Source organism: Lasiodiplodia theobromae, assembly GCF_012971845.1.
Source record: "Lasiodiplodia theobromae strain AM2As chromosome Unknown scaffold_14, whole genome shotgun sequence".
NCBI lineage: Eukaryota > Fungi > Ascomycota > Dothideomycetes > Botryosphaeriales > Botryosphaeriaceae > Lasiodiplodia > Lasiodiplodia theobromae.
Genome location: NW_023336344.1, coordinates 293,852 through 316,066, shown reverse-complemented (window position 1 = coordinate 316,066; position 22,215 = coordinate 293,852). Strand labels below are relative to the sequence as shown.

Sequence of the window (22,215 nt, the reverse complement as noted above, 5' to 3'; positions counted from 1 at the left end):
CTGCCAATGGCCGGCCGCGCGCTCGCTTACGGCCGGGTGGTGGCCCGTGCGCCGCCCACGCGCGGCGGGCGAAAATGCGATGCGAAGGTCGAACCTCACTCCTCTTCCGCCCAGCGAGACGACACGACCACCCCGACAACACACCAGGACCCTCCGTCAATCTCCCTCACGATGGTACGAGCACGCCGACTGCCCCCGATGCGCTGCCATTGCAGCCGCTGCCCGCCCGCCGAGCTCCTTGTTGCAGCGCACCCCCGGTGCTGCCAAAATTTCGAAGGCACAGCTGGCTGACGCACGCCTGCTGCATCTAGGTCCGCTACGCTGCCACCGACATTGAGTCCGCTAAGAGCGCTCGCGCTCGCGGCTCCTACCTCCGCGTCTCCTTCAAGAACACCCGGGAGACCGCCCAGGCCATCAACGGCTGGAAGCTTGAGCGCGCCCTCAAGTACCTCGAGAACGTCCAGGAGAAGTCCGAGGCCGTTCCCATGAGGCGGTACGCCGGTTCCACCGGCCGCTGCGCACAGGGTGAGTTGCCTCGTCGCCTTTGGAGAAACGGATGCTTGGATTGTCGTCATTTTGAGATGGACATGAATGGGCGGATCTGCAATTCTCGGAAGGCACAAACGTGTAGCATTGGCTGAGACGTGCGATTCTACAGGCAAGCAGTTCGGTGTCTCCAAGGCCCGCTGGCCCGTCAAGTCCGCCAAGTTCCTCCTCGACCTCCTCAAGAACGCCGAGGCCAACGCCGACACCAAGGGCCTTGACACCAGCAACCTCGTCGTCAAGCACATCCAGGTCAACCAGGCTCCCAAGCAGCGGAGACGCACCTACCGTGCGCACGGTCGCGTATGTTGCCCAACGGCCTGCCCAACAGGGTGTCAGCTAACAACGACAACAGATCAACCCTTACATGTCCAACCCCTGCCACATCGAGCTCATCCTCACCGAGGGCGAGGAGGTCGTCCAGAAGGGTCCCCAGGTCGCTGACCGTGAGGTCGCGAGGCTGAACTCGAGGCAGCGTGGCCAGCGTGTCCGCCAGGCCATCACTTCCGCTTAAATGGGAATTTCGACGCTTGGGGGATAACTGGCTTCTGACGGAGAAAAAATGGGGGTTTTATGGGGGCCTTGCCGGTGTTTCGACAGGACTGCTTTTGAGAGGTCGGATGGATGCGTGGGCGACATTCTGCTCAGTTTCTAAAACCCCCAGATCGGGTCTCTTAACACACACGATATCATGTTGTCTAAAAAATCGATTCGACCGATGAGGCTCCCACAGGCGTGTAGACAAGCATGCACCGCGATGTGACGTCACACTGTGTGTGATTTCAATCGTGTCTTTCTTTGCGTTCAGCCTGAGCACTCCAAAACTACTACAATGCGACATCTCTTTTGTTTGATCAAACTTGCGCTTCCCTGATGGTGCCATAGTTCACATGATCTCGGCCCTGGCCTATAAGTTCCCTGGATGCTATAGATTGACCGAAGGAGATGGAATCGATCCAGATCGGCAAGCTCTCTAAAAAGTGGTCTATCCATTTTGGTCCAAACAAGGTATCCTCCCGTCGCTTGAATATCCCAACACAACGCTTTCCTCCCTGGATCCCGAGGTTATCTATTGCCTTGAACATTTTTGTTCTCGTATTTATCCTCTCTTCTGGCACTGGAAAACTTCAATATCCGAAAAAATCTCACAGTTTCGAAGAATCAGCAGCCGCGCTGGTCGTAGGCACCGGCTCGCCAGTGTTCAGCTTATCGTTGAAGGCATTGGGATCCGTCAAGAACGCCTCATCGCCAGAGAATTTCCTGTGCAACGACAAAAGATTAGCACGCGCCACTCCGGATAATAACCAGGACCGTTCCCGCCCCTCCCCCCCTTTCCCGGAAAGAAGAGTACTCACCATCCTCTCTCCTCGCCGTTAGTCAAGAAGCTGCAATCGCCATTGATGACGCAATCCCAGCCGCCGGCCACGCCCCTGCCCTCCCTCCAACTGACGCGCGGGATATCGTGCGGACGCTCCGCGCTCCACTCGCCGGCCTCCTTCTCCTCCTTGCGCACCCGCTCGCCGTCCTCCTCCTTCGTTATGCGGCGGTCGAACCGCGTCAGCGCGCAGGTGAAGCACTTGAAGTCCTCCTCGCCCTCGTCGGGCGGCATGCGGCCGGTCAGCGCGCGGCCGATGGCGATCATGCTGGCGGCGTGGGTGCAGATGAGCAGCGCGCGCGGCGCGCGCGGGTCGGCGTCGAGCGCGGCGACGACGCGCGACAGCGTGTAGGCGATGCGGTCGTGCAGGTCTGGGATCGACTCGCCGTTGGTTGAAGGCACCAGCACCGGCGCGTAGTCGTCGTCGAGCTGGCCGGGGAAGTGCGTGTGCAGCACGGCCAGCGGCGCCGGCGAGGGGTGGTCGAAGCGGGCGAGGCCGTAGAATTCGCTGTGTTGCGGTAAAAAAGCGCGAGGTGTTAGCGATCGGCCATTGTCTGTTATACAGGGACGGAGAAGGTGGTGGGAGTATGCGGGAAGGTGTTCTTCTCTTTCCCTCTGTCGCGAAAGGGCCACGACTACACCACTTACCCAAGACCATTCTCGACGCGGATCTTCTGGCCGCTCAGCCTGCCATCGGGCGCGAACAGTCGCTCACTCGCGGGTTTGAGAGTCTGCAGGCAGCGGTAGAAGGGGCTGGAGTAGACGACATCGATGGGCGGATCGAGCGAGAGCAGTTTGTCCGCCAGTTGCGCTGCCTGCTGCTCGCCGTAGCTGGCCAGGGCCGGGTCCGAAGGGATGCCCGTCGGGGTTGACGACAGCGTCGTGCTCTTGTACTCTCCCGTGTTCGGGTCCACCACCCAGTTCATGCGGAACTACAATGCGCGCCGAAAGAAGAGGAGCGTCGCGTTAGCCATGGTTGGTTCTTGTACTACTCTCGTCGCCATTCGTGTATGCGTGCGGCAGCATCTTGTGGAGCGGTGAGGTGCTGCGGGATCTCCGTGAAGCGTGGTGAAGGAGGGGAGTCATGAACGAGGCTCCCCGATTAACTTGCGCATCGCTCGCGCGCGGGGTAAGATCTCAGATGGGATGCAGGGAATGTAATCGAGGTATGCGCTTTCGAATTTGTCGCACTAAAACTTACGCCATGCCTGACCACGTATATCGTCTCGAGAACCATTGTGTTGTGTGTGTACCGTACAAAGGAGGTAAGTTCGTGACAATGGCGAGAGCTGGAGCGGGATGCTGTCGGAATAGGTTGCGCACAGGGCTGCTCCTGCCTCGGTTCAAGAACAGTCAACTGACGTCGAGAGAATGGGAATGTCTTGAGACAACACGAGGCTGCACGATGATAAATCGCCCCAAGCTTAGACACCCGCACAGATTCTGCCTTGAACGAGTTTATCTCTAGCCTTGACGTCACTTTAGGAGGAACACTTCACGAAGATCATTTTAAAGTGGGACCGATGTTCGGCGAAAAGTTCGTTGCATTTTTTTCTGCACCTTAGTGGCAGAGCGTAGTCTACTCCGCAAATGCAACTGCAATGTCACGCGCCGTACATGTCATGAAAACTTTTATATTGCAACCTCCGTGGATATTTCCAAACCCCGACAGTGCCCTGACAGAGCCCGCTTTCTAGTAGAAGAAACCAAGGATCTTGCCAGCGACGTGCTTCCTCCTGGCCTCCTCGTCTGCAGACCAATCAGTAATTGGGCAAAGAAAATTGGAGTTGGATAACTTACGGTCCATGATACCAGCGGAGGTGGTGAGGACGATGCAGCCGAACTGACGCGAGGGGAGGAGCTTGACGACCCACTTCTCGAGGTCCTTGAGCTGGACGTTGTAGCGGGGAGAGATGACACCGGTCTTGTTGAGACGGCCGTTGAGCTGGACAACGATCTTGCCGTTGCGGTGGTCATCGACCTCCTCGAACTCGCCAATGTAGCCTAAAACACAATTCAATCAGCATGTTGCGGAAGATTAAACGTTGGAAATCACAGAAAAATCAGAAAACGTGTAAGATCTTCGCAGAGTTTGATCTTTCGGACACTTAAAGCCCAAAGGTTGTGGTGCAATGCCAACCATTAGGTAGTTATATGCCCGAGCAGGGGAGGGGGTTGTAAACTGCGAAGACCGACGGAGGAAAGCCGCGACGTACCGTGCTTCTGCATGACGTGCAGGAACTTGATGATGACCTTGGAGCTGGGCCTGATCAGGACCTGGCGCTTGCCGGCCTTCTCGGCGTTGTTGATGGCGTTGAGCGCATCGTTGAGGACGGAGGTCTTGACCATTTTGGCGATTGGTACGAGATTCTCAAGTGGCTACGGGGCGGACTGAGGTATCTGCAACCGGGGATGAAGTTAGCCTTCAAGAGCCATAGAGCGCAAAGAGTGCCCTCAGGTAGCAGGACCAAGAGGGTTCTTCAGCTCGCGTCGCGAAGGAGGAAGCGTATCACCGCGCGACCGCTGCACATGGTGTTGGCGGACCGCGATGATTGCCTCCTCCAGGCTACCTGAAGGGCACTCGGCAGAATTCGTTCGTCATGACATACCTCGAGGAGGGCGGGGCGTCGGTGTCGTGTCGTAGCTGGTGGTCGGAGGTCGCGTCGCGAAGTTGGCTGAGGTGTTGCTGGAATTTCTCGGTGCGGCTCGTCTACGCTTCCCAAAGCGGATAGCGCCTCAGGGCTTCGACGCGCCCGCCTTCTTATCTTATCGAGGCTCTGCCGAATCGCGTGCCGTCGGTCCGCGGCACCCTTGGTGATGTCAGAAGCGGCAGCTGCGGAGGTGATCCGGTCTCCTGTTACATTCCAAACACCTTTGCTCATTGCTACGTCTCTTACTTTGGATTAGCACCATGTCTACAGAAGCTTGCTGTACCTGCGCCGCGCTCCTCTCTTCCATTCCTCCCACGTATGACGAGAAGACTGAGAAGCCGTCTCAGTATGAGCGCCGGCTTGAATGCTGCGGCCGCGCCATATGTGCACGATGCATAACGGACAACACGCGGTTCGCCACCTATTGTCCTTTCTGCCAGATCTCCACGACGCCGTCTCCTCTGCCCCAAGGGTTGCGCGATCCTCCGGCATACTCACCGCCACCGTCGCCGAGACCTCGCCACGCCACCTTAGCCCGCGTAGATACTCATGAGCGACCGCCGCCATATGAAGGCCACCAGCCGGTCCAGCCGCCTGCGGGGAAGGCTAAGGACGAGCCGGCGCCAGACGTGCTCCACTTTGTCGATCCCGATACTGATACCATCACGAACTTATCGCTGAGATATGGCGTGCCCGCCGCCGCCCTCAGGAAAACCAACAACGTTTTTTCCGACCACCTCTTACATGGCAGGCGAACAATCTTGATTCCCGGTGAATACTATAAGGGAGGCGTGAGCTTGAGTCCCCGGCCGGTAGAAGGCGAAGAGGAGGAGGCCCGGAAGGTCAAGGTGCGCAAGTGGATGGTTACTTGCAAAGTGGCCGAGTAAGCCTTCCAGTTGCGACTCCAAACATGAGCATGTGAAAGCACGGTACAGCTGATTCGCTCGGATCAACAGGTACGATATCGCGCTACTGTACCTCAAGCAAGCCGACTACGATTTAGACGCCGCCATAGAGGCGTATAAGGATGACGAGCGGTGGGAGCAAGAACATCCCTTAGAGGGCAGCTCATCCGGGAAGACCAAATCGCGGATTGGACGCAGCAGGTGGTCGGCTGGCGGGAGTCTGACGGGCCAACTGTAGGTTGTCCAGAGGACGGAAGCGACAATCTGGGGTGCGTTTCAGAGCTGCATATCATCACATGGAGCAGGATGGCGTTTGGCGCTTCGACAATAGCATGGAAACGTACAGTGTAAGATGTTATCAGCGCTAAGCAACTGAGGGGAGCTTACTGTGTAGTAGGTGAGCTCCCCTCAAACTATGCGAATCAGAACATCCGTGAGCAATGACGCATTGCGCGGCCCTTCTCCTCATAGTTGCGATCTGCCCAAGCCCTTCAGCATCCCATAAATGACCGCTTCGGTTCACTTTAGCAATCGCTTGGCATGTTAACCCTTCGAGCAGCCCAGTGCACAGACCTCCTTCTACAGCCGTTGACCGTTAAGCGCCGGACTCCACAACAAATGCATCCAGCGAATCACAAGCCGGGGCCTCCTGCAGCAGCAATCTCACAAGCGCCCTGCCTTCAGCCAGCCGACCACACCACAGGCTACGAATAGCTCATGCTGCACTACCCAGGCACCTCCAGGCGAATCACAGTCGTTTCCCCCCTGCCTCTCGCTAAGAACACCCATGCGCGAGTTTTGATTGAAGCTTGACCAGAACGCCCTAGATGAACCTTTTGGCGCCCGCCCGCCCAGTGCGAAGCTTGTCGCTGTGGATCTCCCCTCCACCAACCCAGAAATAGCAGCCTGGCCCGGTCGCAGGGCTGGCTTCCGTTCGTCTCTATGGTTGGCGCAAATGCAGGTGCTAGCCCTCCATCCCGGCCATGCCGACTCCCGGAATAGGCGCCGTGTGGTGCATGCACCCGAGTAGGCGGGGTGTGTTGCTAAGATCAGATTCGCCCAAATCATCGCCCTTCTATTAAACGTCGATGGCCGCGCTGCCCCGTTGGTTCAGCGAGCTGCCCTCCCATTCTCAACGTGGAGCAACGAGAGGTCCTCTCCCTTAACCCGTGTTTCTATTTCCCTTTCCCGTCTGGAGTCTGGACTTCGACCAAACACCTCATCGCGACGACGGGTTCCCGTGGATTTTAATTGATACCCTTCTATTATACCCCATTTTCCACAGTACCTTTCTTCCTGTGCTTTCGCATTCCCATACACCAAAATGTTGCCCACGCACATCAGAATAGCACAGCTGTCCCTCGCGGGCCTGAGCTTCATCTTCGGCGTCTGCATTATGGGCACCGCCGGCCACGCCCTCGCCGTCTACAACGACCAGTACTCGACGAACCCGTGGTGGCTACCGCTCTGGAACGGACACTTCGACGTGCGCGGCACCAACACGCTCGTCGGCGCCGGCGCGGTCATCACCTTCTTCAACCTCCTCTTCCTCGTCCTCTGCTTCCTCCCCAAGGTAAGCCCAAGAAAAGAAACACATCTAGGAACAGGAGGGCTAACGGGATCACTTTCATAGCTCAACCTCACCGAACGCACCACCGCGCGCGCATTCATCACGCTCGGCCTGATCTTCCCGACCATGGTCGTGGCGTTCGGCTGCTTCATCTACGCCGCGGTGCTGAACAAGAACTCGCCCGAGGTCGAGACGATCCAGACGTGGACGTGCAAGTTCAAGGGCAAGCGCCCCGCCAGCACCAGCACCAGCGTGCCCAGCAGCATCTCGAACCACGAGTTCGGCCGGCTGTGCGCTGAGAGCGTGAGTATACTCCTGTTTCCCCTTACCGTCCTCCTTAAGAAGAGCAGTTGGGCTGATGTGAGACGTTGGTTATAGAAATTCGCCTTGTACACGACGCTCGTCGTCTTCCTGCTGCAGGGCTTCATGCTCGTCGTCGCCGTCTTCGGCTGGTGCATCGAGAAGTGGTACGCGCGCAAGCAGCGCAAGCAGGGCAAGCTCGACGACGGCAGCGTCGAGATGAACGGCAGCCACCACGACAAGGAGCTGCCCGTCAGTGTCCACTCGGCCGGGTCGATCACGCCGCCGCCGCCGAGGTACTAGAGGGTCGTGGTAGGAGTTTGAGTTGGAAGATGACGGGGGAGAAAAAGGAAAGTGAGGGGGGTTGAGAAAGAAAAAGGCTTGAATGGTTAGATGGCAGGTTTGGTGTTACGGTTCGGAGCACATGCACGACGAGGCTGGCGTTAATGCCGGGAAAGGGCTCCAGGGTGGAGATGGACTGGGTTAGGTTTGCGGTCCATGTGGTTTCTTTTCTCCTTGCTGATGGGACCTTTTTTTTCTTTTCTGTCCCATCTTTCTGTTCCCATATTTTTCTTTCGCATTACCTTATTGGGACAGGGCTTTGCCATTTATGGGGGTTGTGTATGATGTCCTTCGGACAGACGAAGGGATATGGCGTGTTACGGGGGTTCTTACTTATGATATCACGGCGAAGAATGAAGTCTCAGACATGTCGCAAATATGGTATATTCAAAGATTCACACCGAAGTTGGTTAAGTGATGCAGTGTACAGCAAAAGAACCAAGACTCCTCATGATCGTTAATGCAGAAGGAATGAAATGATAATGCAAAAAAAGATGATTAAATGCCTAGGTTAAGACTATTGAGAGAAGTGCATAGTTAAGAGCCAGCGCCGGGGTATCGAAGTCCTTCGCCAATGTGAAAATAGTAGAAAGGGTATCAGTCATCATGGGAGGGAAGGGATGAGGTCATGGTCGTTCGGAAGGAGAGGCCGTCTTGGCCCCACCCTTTCCTTTTTCCGTCTCGTATTGGTAGCGTTCCCTAGAATTCGTCCACGCGTCGCGTAGAAAGACGTCATTGTCTCATCAGAGCTTCGCCGTGCCGAGTTCCGAGAGGCGGCAGTAGTCTCAGGCGCTTAGACGTAGGAACGGCGGCCAAAGCGGCTGCGCGAAGTGCTGTCAGGGCGCGTCTTCTTGTGGAAGACCCAGGCGCCAAGCAGGGTGCTGGCAAGCCAGAAGCACGCGGCGATGAAGGCAAAGGCCTCGTTAGCCTTCCACTTGTCGCACCAGCCGCCGCGGTAAAGGCCGCCCCAGTGGAAGACACCGCCGCAATTGGCGTCGTGGATGTATTCGACCAGAGCACCGAATGCGGCGAACCAAGCCAGGCTGAGGATGAAGTCAAACGGATACTGATAGCTGGTTAGAAGGGTGATGTGAGGATGATTAGGTTGGTCGACGCGTCACTCACATGGAAAAAGGTGAAAGTAAAGGGAATCATCCAGATCAGCGAGGTGATGACGGAGACGCAGGCGATGACAATGATGTAGATGGTGCGTCCACGGGGGCCGCCGCTACCATGACGAATCTCATGGAGGAACCAGGCCGACAAGCCCAAACAGACCTTGATGGACGTCAGCAAGAGGCGCAGTTAGGCTAGGATGGCAAGTGACATACGGCAGCGCAGACGAACTGGCCGAAGCGAAGGAAGATGGAGACCAGACGGGAGAGAATCATGGTGTCACGTCTGACGAGGTAGCTGGGGATTTGGAAGATGAGCAACAGCTGTGAGCTGAGAGATGGCGAACAATTGGAGGAGCAGCGAGGTGATCTTATATGCGCCTTGGAAACGAACGTCACCAGCGTCAAGGCTCGTCACAGGGCAGCACACGTAAACAAGCATCTGGGTAGAGCTCCAGGCGCGTCGACGTCGGTGACACACGTCGCCCAAGGCGCAGACAAGCTCGGGATGACCTCACACGGGAGCGCGGCACAGCGGCAATTGGCCGGCGCGGAAATGAACCAGACGGCACAATTGGTGGTGCGCAGAAGCCGGGGCAAGCAAGGACGACGACTTGGTTTTTCCAAGTTGTGTCAGCTGATTCAAGGGATGATCCCCGCTCCAGATCGATGAAAGTGAAGAATCACATCGCGCTGGCTGGCACTAGAGGGGCCGTACCGCAGCTTCGGCGTTAAGCAGCGCCCCAAAAGGAGCACGCGGACGAGGAAGGCGCTGGAAGAGTCGCAGAGACCCCGGGCTGTGGCAGGGCGATGTCGCAGCAGCGCAGCAGGTTTTGGCAACGATCCGCAGGCAGACACGTTATCCCGGCCTTTCGGGCACGTCTCGGGCGCGCGCGCGTCTCACGACCAGCGCAGGCAATGGGTGCTTAATGAGGTTTGGATGCTGACGGCGCACGCGGGCGTGCTGACAGAGCACTGGAGCGCGCCTGAGGGGTGTGGTCGTGATTAGGGTGTTCGTCGGAAGATCCACCGCTGCACGGCGTGCCTGGGCCTTTCGCTTGCATCCTTACTCAGCGGCAGATCTGCTGTTCAACAGGACGGCACAGCAGCTCCTCCTTCACCCCGCAAAAGCTTGTCGGCCAACTCTGGGTCCGCCGGCGTATGACTGCACCCTGGCCATCGTGACAGCCTCGTCCCACCGCGCTCGCCGGAAGCCGCTCCGCCTGCGCGTCCGCATTTGTTACGACAGAACCGCTCGTCGCTGGAGCACGAGGGCGCTCAACTCTGGGAACGCCCTCTCGCCGTCGACCGCTTGTCTCCTCCGTGCCTCCCGGGCTGCCGCATCTGTCTAGACTTCCATAGGGGCTGCCTCAGCCCTACAATGTCGGTCCGTGCCTGGCGTGGCTGTGCTAATCCCCCAAGGCAACAGGAGAGAGTATAAGCCAGCGCAGCAGCTTCGTGTACGACCCTCCACGTAACCCTCACTCGCACTCATTTACGCGGACTGCCCAGCACAGAGCCGCTTCCGTTCGCTGTCCACCGCGTCTACACCGCTTCGCCTGTCATGGCTCTCGCTATGGCAACCACGCTCCTGCCCGCTAACTGGACCCTTTCGGCGTGGACCCTGGCCTTGGCGGTTGCCCTTTCGCTGCCGCTGCTTCTCTACTTCCAGAAACGTCGCGCCGCAAAGCCAGAGCCCTTTTTCAACTTCACCGGCCTGCCGGCTGAGATCCGCAACATGGTCTACGAGGAGATGGTGGATCCTGACTGCAACCCCTCCTTTCCAACAGAGGCCATGCGCGCGCCGCGCCCCTTGAGCATGGCGTCCTGGATCCCGCACCGCAAGAAGCCCAACTACCCGAAATATGGCATCCTACTGGCCAGCCGCCAGCTTCACCAGGAGTTCATGGACGTGCTCTGCAAAAGCGCAACCTTCACCCTGAATGTCGATCGTTCGAATGAGCAGAGCGCGAATTTGTGGCCGCTGAGTCGCGACAGTGTCACTAAGGTGCGCAGCTGCGAGATCCGCATCATTGCAACATCCAACATGCTCGGCTCGCGAGATCCGCGCTCGATGCCTCGCGACTGGGGATTGAGAGACCGCGTGTCCAGGAGTCTGAGCGCAATGAAACGAGTCGAGAAGCTCAGGCTCCATGTGCACGCGGTGCCAGACCGCATGTGGAACCCGCTATGGCTGTGGAGTCAGGTGTCGCAACAGTTCAAAGACCTAGCAGAGCCGCGCTTCACCGCCATCACTTTTGGGCTCGAGTCCTGGACGCTGGGGGAGAACTGCCTGAAGAGGGACGCCGACGGGCGGTGGAAATGGACGTGTCCGGCGAATCATGTGGTGACGGATGACCCTGAGGGCTGGCAGCCGATCCGCGAGTTCTGCGCGGCGCTGTATCTCGAGTGTCGTGAGTGTCAGCAGCAGCGCGCGGAGTCAGCGGGCACGGCTTAAGGCGAGGAGGTGGAGTGTGCACGCTTAGAGAGTCAGGGCCCGTCAGCCAGGGCGCCTCATGTCAGCGCTTGGCCAGATTACACGAGCGGGCGGATGACTCGCATAGTCGAGGGTTTGGAGGGCAGAGTAGCACACAAACGAATAACGGCAGTCAATGATCATTTCCGAGGAGGGAGGGCCGGTAGGCCCGGCAGGCCCGACCGTTGAGCTGATAAACTTTGTTGCGAGTCGCCACCACAGGGGGGCTCCGCGGGAGCCGTGAGAGATATTGCAATAGCTGGCAGCAGCAGTGCGGCTCGGGCTCAGCGGCGGCCATGCTCGGTTGGGCATGGATCAGGGTTCAGCAGTCGGATGCTCTGCAGTGGCCTGGGCCCGCATGCGAACAGAGACGTTCCAAGCCACGCCCACGGCGAGCCGTAGTGCGGGCGACGGCGCGATGGCGCTGCGGTGCTGCTTGGCGGCCAGCCGGAAGTCCGCAGCGAACGGCCTCCCTCGCCAACCGCCCCGGCCACCAGCCTAGGCCCCAACGACAGATATGTGCGAGCCCGACCGCTGTGGCGCTGCAGTGCTGCTCCATCACCGTTCTCTGCAAAAACAAAACGCTCCATGCCCTCCCCCGGCCACGGTTCTGTCGCCGCCGTGCTGCTGTCCAACTCGTACAAACACCCCTAAAACATGGGGTACCAGCAGCCCGAGCCCGCTGCCCAGCCCGTCGCCGTCTGCACCGACAGCAGCCGTGCGAGAGAGCTGTACAAGTACTTCCAGCCGCCAAACACCGTCTCAGTCGCGCGCTCCGCCACCCCGGACACGGTCCTCACTGCGCATTGCCAGCTCATCGCCTGGCGATTGGACATCCAGCGCGCCATCATCAGCCTAATTGACCGCGAGACGCAGTACTTTGTCGCCGAGAGCACCAAAACACTCGACCTCGCCAACAGCGATGAATCCGAGCATCCGGACGATGCAGTCTGGGCCGTTGTATGCTTCCGGCTCTTCCATGTTTTCCGTATTGTACCTGGCTGACCTGTTGTGGAACCCTCAGTGCAAGAGCGTACCCAAGCGAGGTCGCTTATGCGAGCAGACGCTGGAGCAGACCCCAAGCTCTGATGGCACGCCTGCGTGCTTTGAGGTGACAGATCTGTCCAAAGATGCCCAGTACAGTTCGTTGCCATTCGTGGCGGGCGAGCCGCACTTCAGGTGAACACATGCGTTGGATCCGAGCTGAGTCTTGACCACTGACAAATTTTGTTACAGATACTACGTGGGTGTGCCGTTGAGGACCAAGAAGGGCATTGCAATTGGCTCTCTCTTCGCCATGGACATCAAACCGCGTGAGCCGCTCAGTGCTTCTGCCAGGAAATGTAGGTTCGCCATCAATCTTCGCTTTTTTGTACGTTGACCTTTCGGCCGGAGTGGAACGCGCTACCAGTGCGGTGGGGCTGAGTTTTCCGTTCGGCTTGCGTCGGAGACGGCTCCGCACAGTATTCCTAAGAGGGCTAGCGCCCTTTCTCAGATGCCGCTTGGCAATGCCGGCGCTGCCAGCATGCTTGTATTATGGTACTAACTTCTTTTGACAGTTCTTACAATCATGGCAAGTAACGTAATGGAGCATCTCGAGCTCATGAAGGAGAAGGAGGACCGGAAACGCGCCGTCAACATGAACATGTGCCTCGCAGCCTTCGTGGACCCCGAGCATCCGCTTCGCAAACGCAAACGCCCAGTCAACCACCACAGGAACCGGAGTCTCAAGCATACCACCTTCGCCGAGTACAAGGCCGCACGGAGTGTTAAGGGAGAGGAACATAGCGAATCCATTGCGAGTCCGAAATTACCCGGGACACCAAAATCCACTAGGAGTAGCCGTCGAAGCATTGGTTCCAGAAACGCAGATCCCGCCAATTCCAGTGACGAGTCCGAGACCGAGACGAGCTCCAGAGTTTGTGATAATGACCACCCGGAAACGTTTGAGCGGGCTTCGAAAGGCTTGATGGATTCCTTGTCGTTGAAAGGTGGTGGAGGTGTCGTTTTCATGAGCACCACGGCAGGCCTTCGTCCCGAGGGTGCTCCCCATCACTCGGTGAATCCTTCCGTGGATGATTTGAAAGAAAGTGCTGCGCAGCATCGCGTGTCATTCGGCAGTCATTTAACCGACCATTCTATGGATAACGCACCGTCTTGGGGGGATTCCAGCCATTCCGTGGACATCCTGGCCCATACGGCTTCGCCCGCAATACATGAAGATGACCAAGATGGGAACCCGGAAGAATTCACGCCACTTTCGCCTGAAGATTTAGCAAAGATGATCCGGCGTCATCCTCGAGGAAAACTCTACAGTTTTGGAGATGATGGTCTAAGCCAGGGCTCCTCAGGAGAAGAATCACTCACGACAGAATACTCGCCGACTTCGACCGGGACAAGACGGAGGCTGCCATCGAGGAGCGAAGCCGTCATTATTGCCCGACACTTCCCAGGAGCTCGCCAGGTCATTTTCGTTCCCCTCTGGGACGTCCAGATTGAATCATGGGTCGCTTGCTTCGTTTACAACACCTCGGATTTCCGGACTTTTGGCCACAACCCCGATTTTCTCCACTGTATAGCTTTCTGCAGCTGCGTTATGACCGAAGTTGCCCGACTTGCGACTATGGCTTCGGACCAGCAGAAGAGCGATTTCATCGGATCCATTTCGCACGAACTCCGCTCGCCCCTGCACGGCATCTTGGCATCCTGCGAATTCCTGGAAGACACGGAATGTTCTTCGTACCAGAAATCACTGGTATCGACAGCCGATAGCTGTGCGCGGACACTTTTGGATACCATCAACATGGTTCTGGACTACTCCAAGATCAACTCGTTTGAAAGGAATATTCGGAAAGCAAGGAAATCGCGCAAGGATGGGGGTGCTCAAAATGCGTTGCATCCGATAATGCAGCAACCGACTCTCAACATCTATGACGCCGTGGACCTCGCAGCCATAACGGAGGAAGTCGTTGCAGGCGTGGCGTTAGGCCACGTTTTCCGGGACATCACAACCTTTGAGAATGCGGATGACAAACTCCAAGGGGCGCCCAATCGGAACCTGGGTACACTGGAAGATGGGGTATCATACAAGGCAACACGACCAGCTGTGGAGATTATCATGAACATCGAGGCGCGCAGGTGGGATTTTATTACGCAGCCAGGAGCTGTCCGGCGTATTGTCATGAACCTTTTCGGAAACGCAATCAAATACACCAGGAATGGTTTCATCCGGGTGAGCCTCAGCGCCAAGGATATCAAGGATGCGCCATCTCAAAACACCAACGGCGCTCAAGATCTTCCCGCCACCAGTATCGTTACCCTTACGATATCGGATTCGGGGCAAGGTATCTCACCTGAATATCTCAGGACCAAGCTCTTCACGCCCTTCGCGCAGGAGAATCCCATTAACCCAGGAACTGGGCTTGGTTTGTCTCTTGTGCGGTCCATCGTTGATATGCTCAACGGCGAGATCAACATCAGAAGCGCGCTTGGCGTTGGTACCGACGTGGTGGTGACGCTACCAATGGTCAAGGGTGGTGGTGGCAGCAGTAGCACCAACTCGACCACGACGCCAGCGTCAGTTCCCGCCTCGTCTGCGGGCACGGCGACCACCGGAACTAGTGGCACCAACCGACCCATCCAGTCTTGTCTGAACTCCGTTAGGCTGGCCGCATCCGGAATGACGGCGGCGATGTTCAGGCCACCAGATTACGAGAAACTTACGAGCCCTCTTACCACCCGTGCGTTGGAACTCGAGAAGGCCTCGCTTGAATGCTTCCTCAAGGACTGGTACGGCTTTTCGGATGTCTTCAATTGGTGTCCTGAGACTCAACCCGACCTCATCACGGTCGACGAAGTTGACCTGCCGTATCTTCTCGAGCTCTGCCCATGCTTGAGGGGTAACTTGTCAAGTGGCCCTATGCTCCTCGTCATTCGCGCCGGTACTGGCAAATGCTCTGCCACAGACGAACTGATGAAGCACGTAAACCTGGAGTACTTGCCCAGGCCTGTTGGTCCATACAAGCTAGCCAAGGCACTGCAGAACGTCATGGACAAGCGAGCCAAAAAGATCAGCCCTAGCAGCATCGCGGATTCTGTCGTCTCACCGGAGACCACGGAGGACATTTTTGTTGATGAGGTGGTGACTCGCGTCGAGCAAATAACGTTGAAGACGAACCACAACGGCGCACCAGAAACCTTGAGCGTCCTCCATCAAGGCGACATCCTTGGTAACGACGAGAGCATGAACGCCCACATGGCCATGGACACACTGCCTTCTCCCAACGCCATCCCGCCGGTAGAGCTGAACGGAGAGTTCCCATTCCCAGACCCAGCACCCGTACCACCCCGAGGCGACGGAACAACATCTCCATCCTTCGCCCCACCACCACCACCACATGAAGAGCGACCCCACTTCGAGCATAGCCGCACAATGTCCTGGACACCGCAGGAAAGACTGCAGAATGAAGCGCCCCCGGCCTCTCCTATGAGCTCCCAAGGCGTCGCGGTGACGAGCAACGACAAGAACCACTCCTTGTCCGACCTCGTCCGCAAACCCTCACTCGCTCCCAGCCCTTTCGCTGACCCTGCCACGGTCACTACTGTCATCAACAGACCCTCCTCCGTCGACACGGCCGGCACCGTCACGCCCAACCGCCACAAGAGCATCAGCAGCCGCCGCAGCTCCAAGACGCCCACGCCTCACGGCCACCCCGGCGGCGGCGGCGCACGCACGCCGCGCCTGCTGCTCGTCGACGACAACGCCGTCAACCTGCGTCTACTTCAAACGTTCATGCGCAAGCGCGCGTACACGGCCGTGCACTCGGCGGCGGATGGCGCGGAGGCGGTGGCTGTGTTCGAGTCGCTGCTGTTCGGTAACGACAACACGAACACGAACACGAACGGTCAAAACGGCGACCACAAGTATCAACACGTCCCCGCCCCACCCGACATCATCTTCATGGACATCAGCATGCCCATCATGAACGGCTTCGAGGCGACCCGGCGCATCCGCGCGCTGGAAGCGGAGTTTGCGGCGCAGTGCTCGTCGCAGCCGCACCTGCGCCCGCCGCCGAGCTTGATCGTCGCGTTGACGGGGCTGGCGAGCGGTCGCGATCAGAGCGAGGCGTTTACGAGTGGGTTTGATCTATATATGACCAAGCCCGTCAGCTTCCGCGAGGTGGGCCGGTTGCTGGATAATTGGGTTGCGAATGGGGGCGTGGGAGAGGGGAGGGAGGGCGGCGCGGTCGTCGTGGTGCAGGAGGATGGGGTGGGGCCCGTGGGGATGGTGGCGGGGCAGGGGCAGCTGGGGAGGAAGGCGTCGGTGCCGTTTGGGCCGGTGGTGGGGGAGGTTTTGTGAGTGAGTGAGAGAGTGAGTGAGTGAGTGAGGGGAGAGGAGGGGAAGGGAGGGAAGGGAGGGAAGGGAGGGAAGGGAGTTAATGATTGATTGAAGATTGGATTGGGCGTTGGGGTACTTTTTCTATGGGGGTTGGTTGGGGAGTGGGTGGGCACATGGGATATACCAAGGAGAAACGTATTGCGGAATTTTTTTTTTATTTTGGTTTAATGCTTAGGAAGGGTCGGGTATGCATGGTAGGAATTTGGGGGGAAGGCAGGAATAGTTTGGCCCGGAAGTTGCGCTTTCTCTCTCTCGAAAAAGAGAGATCGAATGAAGCAACAGAATGATGATTTTCTCAGCCGCAACACAAGTACTGCTACAAAACTTCTGGAAAATTGTGCGTTCTAGTCTGAAGATCCTTGTTGGGTATTGATCTACTGTGTAGGGTACCAAAGCTCTCAAAAGAAAAAAAAAACGTTGGATTCAGTGTCCCTTTCGGCCTTGTTTGTAGGCTCATTCTATTTCCCACGCACAAGACGGGGTGGTGGCTGTATGGTGATAATTCAATTCTACCAGTTTTATTCACTCAGTAGCTATGTGTGTGATGCATGGACGGGTGCAACAACCGGACTGGGAAAGTTGGCATAGAATGTAGCTTCCCGCCCCCTCCCTCTGTGCCACCTTAGCTCAAGCTGCATCATCCCGCATTAAAGACTGCACACGTATACCACAGCTCAGCTCACATTGTCTCCGGCGATCGAGGGAGCCCCACCGCCTCATGGCGCCGCGCTATTGAAGCTTGTTCAGCGTTCAATCAGGCCCGGTAGCCCCATAAATTCAGACAGTACCACTGGATGATTTTAGCCCAATCAACAATTTGACTATTTAAACCTTGACCGTGAGTGACGCCTATATGTTCTCAATATTTGCCTCTGCTCTCCAGTATTATGATTTTAACCCTCTGACGGCCGTCCTTCGAGATGCTTTTTGGCGCGATTGGCATCAGAGCCGTGGCCTTTGCGGCGCTCGCTCCCGTAGCTCTGGCCGATGAACCAAACTTGCTGCCCGTCGTCGACCCAGGCTATGAGCTTTACCGCGCAGTCCAATACAATGTAAGGCGGTAGTCACGATAATTGTTTCTAAAATCGAGAAAAGCAGTTGTCTCTGACAGTTTCTCGACTCCCCTTAGAAAGCTGGAGATGATTACACCTTCTCCAACATCAGGTATGCTGCCCCGCCTCTCGGAAACTCACGCTTCCGGGCCCTTGTAACAAATCGCAGGAGGATGAACAATGGCACCCTTTGCCCGCCATGCCCGCCATGCCCTCAAGCCAGAACGACCTGGTTCGGCGGCAACCTCGCCGGCTTGCTCAAACACAGTTCCAACAACAGCAACAACACCCCCACCAAATCCATCATCTCCACCCGCGGCATCATCTTCATCACCCTCATCTACTGCCTCGCCGCCTTCGGCTTCCTCCTTGCTGAGAACTCCACCGCCAACGCCGGCGGCCTCCACAACCAGCACCTCGCCCCTGCGCTGGAAACAATCGCACATCCACCTCGTCGTCGTCGTCGTCGTCGCCGGCGGCGGCGGCAGCGGCCCAATCATACAGCAGATCACCGCATCATACACCAACCCCTCCTCCCACGCCCAAGGCGCCTACCCCATCTCCCACGGCCTCCCGACGACGAGCCCGCGCGTCCCGCTCTTGGCGGAGGGTTCGTGCCGCCGAAGCTGGAGACGGAGGAGGAGCAGTTTGTGGGGGTGGGGTATTTGAAGGCGGCGTTCGGAAGTGATGGTGAGGAGGAGGGGAAGGAAAAGGGGGGCGGCGGCGGCAACGACACTGGTCTCGTTGACTTGGTTGCCGACGAGATATGTCCGCCTGTTTACAATGGCTCCAACGCACTGGATGCGTATATTCGGGAACAGGCGGCACTGCTCCTGAGTCGTGAGGTGCTCATCGATTGCAATGCGTACGCGGCATTGAATGATGCGTTTGCTTCTGCGAAGGATGCAGATGATGAGCTGTCATACGCTTATCTTTTTGATGTGCCGCCGGCGTCGCATGGTCGGGATCTGCCGTATACCTTCTACGTTCCAGGTCAAATCGGCTGAGTGTGGATTGAACGCAACTGTGGCAGAGGTGCTGTAGGACTGTATAGTAAGCTTTGCGGCGAGCGGCATGCCGAAGAGCGGTGGAGATGGGCTGCCGAAGTTTGAAAGCTGCGTGATAAAGAGAGCAAAAGCTATGAACAAGTTTGAAATGGTGGACGTTCCGGCAGCGAATGAAAGGTGCAAGCTGTGGATTCTGGCGTCGCAGAAATTAGCTTCAACAAGAGTTGAATGCACTCAGAAACAGTAAAAAATGTCATACTTTGGAAATATGTACATACACAACTAAATTGTGGCTGTTCATTATTCGTTTTAGAGCGGGTGCTTCTTACATCGGCAATCTCCGTATGTGATGGCCGCTGATAGCTAAAAACACCAATGCGGACATGGTACTCCCACACGTTTCTCCTCTTAATTACTCGAGCAGCCTCTTTCTTTAATCAATCCTACGTATTAGAGAGAAAACCGGTTAGTTCTATCAGTTCAATTGTTCTATTTATACACGTAAAATCGGAGTAGCTTTTACAGGTCTTCTAAGTATAGCCGCGACGAATGAATGAGTTAGGCGGGTATATTTGTAGACAAAATAAGCAGCACTCTGCAACGGACTGCGCGGTAGGTAGTAGAAGATAGTAAGGAGTAGCGGAGATTGAGTAATGAGGTAGGTTGGTAGGTAGGCGGGCGCGTAGGTGAGTGGACAGGTGGTAGCAGCCTCGATTTAAATAGCCAACCACATGATCTATTCTTCGAAGGACTAATTAGATTGCGAATACAAGCAAAGTAAAATTATAGCCAACTAGAGTGTCAAAATCGAGGGTTGTAAAGCTGGCAATGACCGTACACACTGAAACAATTACTCGCGCTCCGTTCCTTAGCGCCCTCTTACGCTTGAGGACTGTATGAAGCTCTTTGTAATTTAGTATATAGCGATGTTACTGCTCTTCTTAATAGTCCCAGCCTATGGATTCGCTCGAGTATACCTTTCCTAAGCGTATGGGGTTGATGTGTATAAAAAGCGGTGGAAGCAGTTAGCTACCTACCTTTAATTTTTAAGCTATGACGCTAATTGTAATTTACAAATACCATTGCGAGCGTTGCTTTGTCGGAGGAAGACAGTTTTAGAGTCCGTCATCTGGCAAAGCTGGCTATTCGACCAATCTGCGACAGGCGCACAATGGGCATGGTCCAGAATGAGTCACCCTGAAAGCAGCCTTAGAACATAGGCATTGCACACAATCAAAGGAGGCTTAGTCCTGACAGCTTTCGCACGGCGTGACAGGATCGTGTGCTAGATGGAGAGGCGGAAGTATCTGGATTGGTAGTTACTTTAGGAACGCCCTGTTGCTGGGCGATCCCGATTTTCGAGATCACCCAAGACTCATATCGTGGACTTTTGCCCGTAGATCCCCTAGGGCAGGATAAAGCCCTGGGTTTCTGTCTCAATTATTGCTATGTTCGCGGTCGTGATTATTCAATATCTGACAGACGCTAGCAAAATCTGTCCAGGGTGAACGGCTGGGTAAAGACGGCAAGTTGCAAAGCAGTCGTGGAACCTCTGCTGATATTTACACTCGACAGTGACATAGGCGCAATGTTGAGTCGAGACGCAGGCAGCAGCTGCCAAGTCTGACGCTGCAACTTGGTAAGATGGTGACTCAAGCAGTCCTTGTCACGGTTTCAAGGTCCCGATGACGATGTGCTAACTTTGTGTGCCGAGCTGAATGTCCCCTGAACCCTGCAACCGCTTGACGGCTGGGTACATGTCAGCCTTTGATTGCGTGGCACATCGCTGAAGTGAGGCGCGTGGGTGAAGCGAATCATGCCAACGGGGTGGAGGTTGGACAGCGCGTGCGAGTTGTCCAATCAAAAACTCGTAGGTGGGCACTAAGTGGTACCTCAATATTAGCGCCCCCGAATGATATAAATTCAGCCCCGATCCCTCAAGCTGCTCTTCAATTCTCTCTTTTACCCATCGCTGTTCTTCACTTCTCTCTCATACTCATCAGTTTTCCCTCTACGATGGCATTCTTCCGCCGCAAATGATTTCCTCATCGCAAGACATCATAACATTTTCTGTTACAGCAATACGTATTCTCGAATACCGTCCGCCGGCATCGACTTTCAACATGCGGCAGCGTCCAGCTCAGATAATTTCCTCCGCGGCTACCACCTTTGGTTGAGTGTATTCACTTCACGCAGGTCAAAGATTGCGCACTCGCGCGCTCGCGCACAACCGCAAAACACTGCCACTACCCTTGTCTGCGTCACCGCCTTCCAGCCGACCCACAACAACCAATCGCTGCAGCCATCTCCAACCGACAAACCACAACCAATCCCCTAAGCCTGACGTGTGGAAACTGAAACGGCTGCCGCCTGAGAATGCCAACTCACTAACTCAGCCTTGCCTTCGACGCAGGGCTCGCTCGACCAGCGGGTCGCCCTGGCAAAACTGCAGCCTGCCAAACAATCACTCACAACCAGTCGCGCAAAATCGCTCACCAGCCTGGCTCAGCCCACCGCCAATGACGTATGTACCATGAGCAGCACGGCGAGACAAACTGCCCCCGCTGACCGCAGTGCGCCTGCCCCACCTCCACGTCCACTCTCTTCCAATGGCAGCCCGCCATAATGGTGTTGCCACTACTACGTTGCAGAACTCGGAAGCAGCTGTGAGGCTGCAATGCCTGGAGCTGTTTCGCATTGCGCGAAAGTAGGGTTTGGCGGCCATAGAAGCTTCTCGAAGTCCCAGTGCAGATGCACGATTACACAGCCCCTCCCTCAGCCTGGTCCTCTCAAAGCCTATCGCTTCGCTCTTTCTCTTGCTTCCGCGACTTGCACGTGCCATGTTTGCCCGTGTTTTCAGGCAGTATAGCTACTCTTGCGGTCAGTGCTGGACGGGTCGTGCGAGAGCCTTGCGCGTTGGTTAGCGCTCTTGGGGAGGATATAAACAAACCGCTCGTGGACCAGCGGCGTCTTCTTCTTTTTCCTTCTAACCACCACATTCACTGCCTCTGCTCTACTCGTTCTCTGTGGAATTCACAATCGCTTCCCCGCCTCTGCTGTTCAATCGCTGCCGACAACCACCGGGAACTTGACAATCACGTTCACCTCAAACATCCAACAATGGAAGTTTGGCACGTTCCTCCGCGCGTTCTTAGCGACACCTTCCTTATTGCTGTCGTTGCTGTCGTTGTTGTCGTTGCTGTCGTCTGTGTTTTTTTCATTCTCTTTCTCTACAACCTGTTCAAGAAGTTCCTCGGTGAGTAGCTAATTTTTGAGCCTCTTGAAATGCCTTATTCTTGCTAACCGAAAACTAGTCTTTGGAGCCGACACTCCCGAGAACGTCGATCGTCTCCAGAACATGCAAGTCAACGTCTTCGCTCCTACCGCCAGACTCTTCTTCGGTTTCAACATACACAACAACCAACACGCCCCGAGAATGGATCAGCAGCCGATGAGGCCGCTGTTGCCCGAGTCCCCATAA

At 56.3% G+C, this 22,215-nt stretch overlaps 10 protein-coding genes across 10 annotated transcripts; 7 read left to right on the top strand and 3 right to left on the bottom strand.

Annotated features, from left to right (window-relative positions):
• Nucleotides 1–6: 6 nt before the first annotated feature.
• Nucleotides 7–1,057, top strand: LTHEOB_5157 (60s ribosomal protein l17; the record flags this gene model as incomplete). Its single annotated transcript, XM_035514271.1, has 4 exons — nucleotides 7–174; nucleotides 312–525; nucleotides 659–846; nucleotides 899–1,057. 4 exons carry the CDS (start codon nucleotides 7–9, stop codon nucleotides 1,055–1,057), a joined length of 729 nt encoding a protein of 242 aa, XP_035374025.1.
• Nucleotides 1,058–1,688: 631 nt separating this feature from the next.
• Nucleotides 1,689–2,844, bottom strand: LTHEOB_5156 (Phosphoglycerate mutase family protein; the record flags this gene model as incomplete). Its single annotated transcript, XM_035514270.1, has 3 exons — nucleotides 1,689–1,803; nucleotides 1,899–2,426; nucleotides 2,567–2,844. 3 exons carry the CDS (start codon nucleotides 2,842–2,844, stop codon nucleotides 1,689–1,691), a joined length of 921 nt encoding a protein of 306 aa, XP_035374024.1.
• A 767-nt stretch (nucleotides 2,845–3,611) lies between these two features.
• On the bottom strand, nucleotides 3,612–4,267 carry LTHEOB_5155 (40s ribosomal protein s22; the record flags this gene model as incomplete). The annotated part of the gene is made up of 3 exons (XM_035514269.1): nucleotides 3,612–3,667; nucleotides 3,719–3,922; nucleotides 4,135–4,267. The coding sequence occupies 3 exons, from the start codon at nucleotides 4,265–4,267 to the stop codon at nucleotides 3,612–3,614; spliced, it is 393 nt and encodes a 130-aa protein (XP_035374023.1).
• Nucleotides 4,268–4,887: 620 nt separating this feature from the next.
• Nucleotides 4,888–5,712, top strand: LTHEOB_5154 (Thiamine biosynthetic bifunctional enzyme; the record flags this gene model as incomplete). Its single annotated transcript, XM_035514268.1, has 3 exons — nucleotides 4,888–4,915; nucleotides 5,113–5,452; nucleotides 5,526–5,712. The coding sequence occupies 3 exons, from the start codon at nucleotides 4,888–4,890 to the stop codon at nucleotides 5,710–5,712; spliced, it is 555 nt and encodes a 184-aa protein (XP_035374022.1).
• A 1,086-nt stretch (nucleotides 5,713–6,798) lies between these two features.
• Nucleotides 6,799–7,647, top strand: LTHEOB_5153 (uncharacterized protein; the record flags this gene model as incomplete). The annotated part of the gene is made up of 3 exons (XM_035514267.1): nucleotides 6,799–7,047; nucleotides 7,108–7,347; nucleotides 7,423–7,647. 3 exons carry the CDS (start codon nucleotides 6,799–6,801, stop codon nucleotides 7,645–7,647), a joined length of 714 nt encoding a protein of 237 aa, XP_035374021.1.
• An 832-nt stretch (nucleotides 7,648–8,479) lies between these two features.
• LTHEOB_5152 (Integral membrane protein) lies at nucleotides 8,480–9,077 on the bottom strand (the record flags this gene model as incomplete). Its single annotated transcript, XM_035514266.1, has 3 exons — nucleotides 8,480–8,752; nucleotides 8,812–8,964; nucleotides 9,018–9,077. 3 exons carry the CDS (start codon nucleotides 9,075–9,077, stop codon nucleotides 8,480–8,482), a joined length of 486 nt encoding a protein of 161 aa, XP_035374020.1.
• A 1,288-nt stretch (nucleotides 9,078–10,365) lies between these two features.
• Nucleotides 10,366–11,259, top strand: LTHEOB_5151 (uncharacterized protein; the record flags this gene model as incomplete). Its single annotated transcript, XM_035514265.1, has 1 exon — nucleotides 10,366–11,259. One exon carries the CDS (start codon nucleotides 10,366–10,368, stop codon nucleotides 11,257–11,259), a length of 894 nt encoding a protein of 297 aa, XP_035374019.1.
• A 675-nt stretch (nucleotides 11,260–11,934) lies between these two features.
• LTHEOB_5150 (Sensor histidine kinase response) lies at nucleotides 11,935–16,636 on the top strand (the record flags this gene model as incomplete). The annotated part of the gene is made up of 4 exons (XM_035514264.1): nucleotides 11,935–12,237; nucleotides 12,302–12,456; nucleotides 12,514–12,620; nucleotides 12,837–16,636. 4 exons carry the CDS (start codon nucleotides 11,935–11,937, stop codon nucleotides 16,634–16,636), a joined length of 4,365 nt encoding a protein of 1,454 aa, XP_035374018.1.
• Nucleotides 16,637–17,595: 959 nt separating this feature from the next.
• Nucleotides 17,596–18,734, top strand: LTHEOB_5149 (Lipase 1; the record flags this gene model as incomplete). The annotated part of the gene is made up of 3 exons (XM_035514262.1): nucleotides 17,596–17,727; nucleotides 17,805–17,839; nucleotides 17,897–18,734. 3 exons carry the CDS (start codon nucleotides 17,596–17,598, stop codon nucleotides 18,732–18,734), a joined length of 1,005 nt encoding a protein of 334 aa, XP_035374017.1.
• A 3,120-nt stretch (nucleotides 18,735–21,854) lies between these two features.
• On the top strand, nucleotides 21,855–22,215 carry LTHEOB_5148 (uncharacterized protein; the record flags this gene model as incomplete). Its single annotated transcript, XM_035514261.1, has 2 exons — nucleotides 21,855–21,990; nucleotides 22,049–22,215. 2 exons carry the CDS (start codon nucleotides 21,855–21,857, stop codon nucleotides 22,213–22,215), a joined length of 303 nt encoding a protein of 100 aa, XP_035374016.1.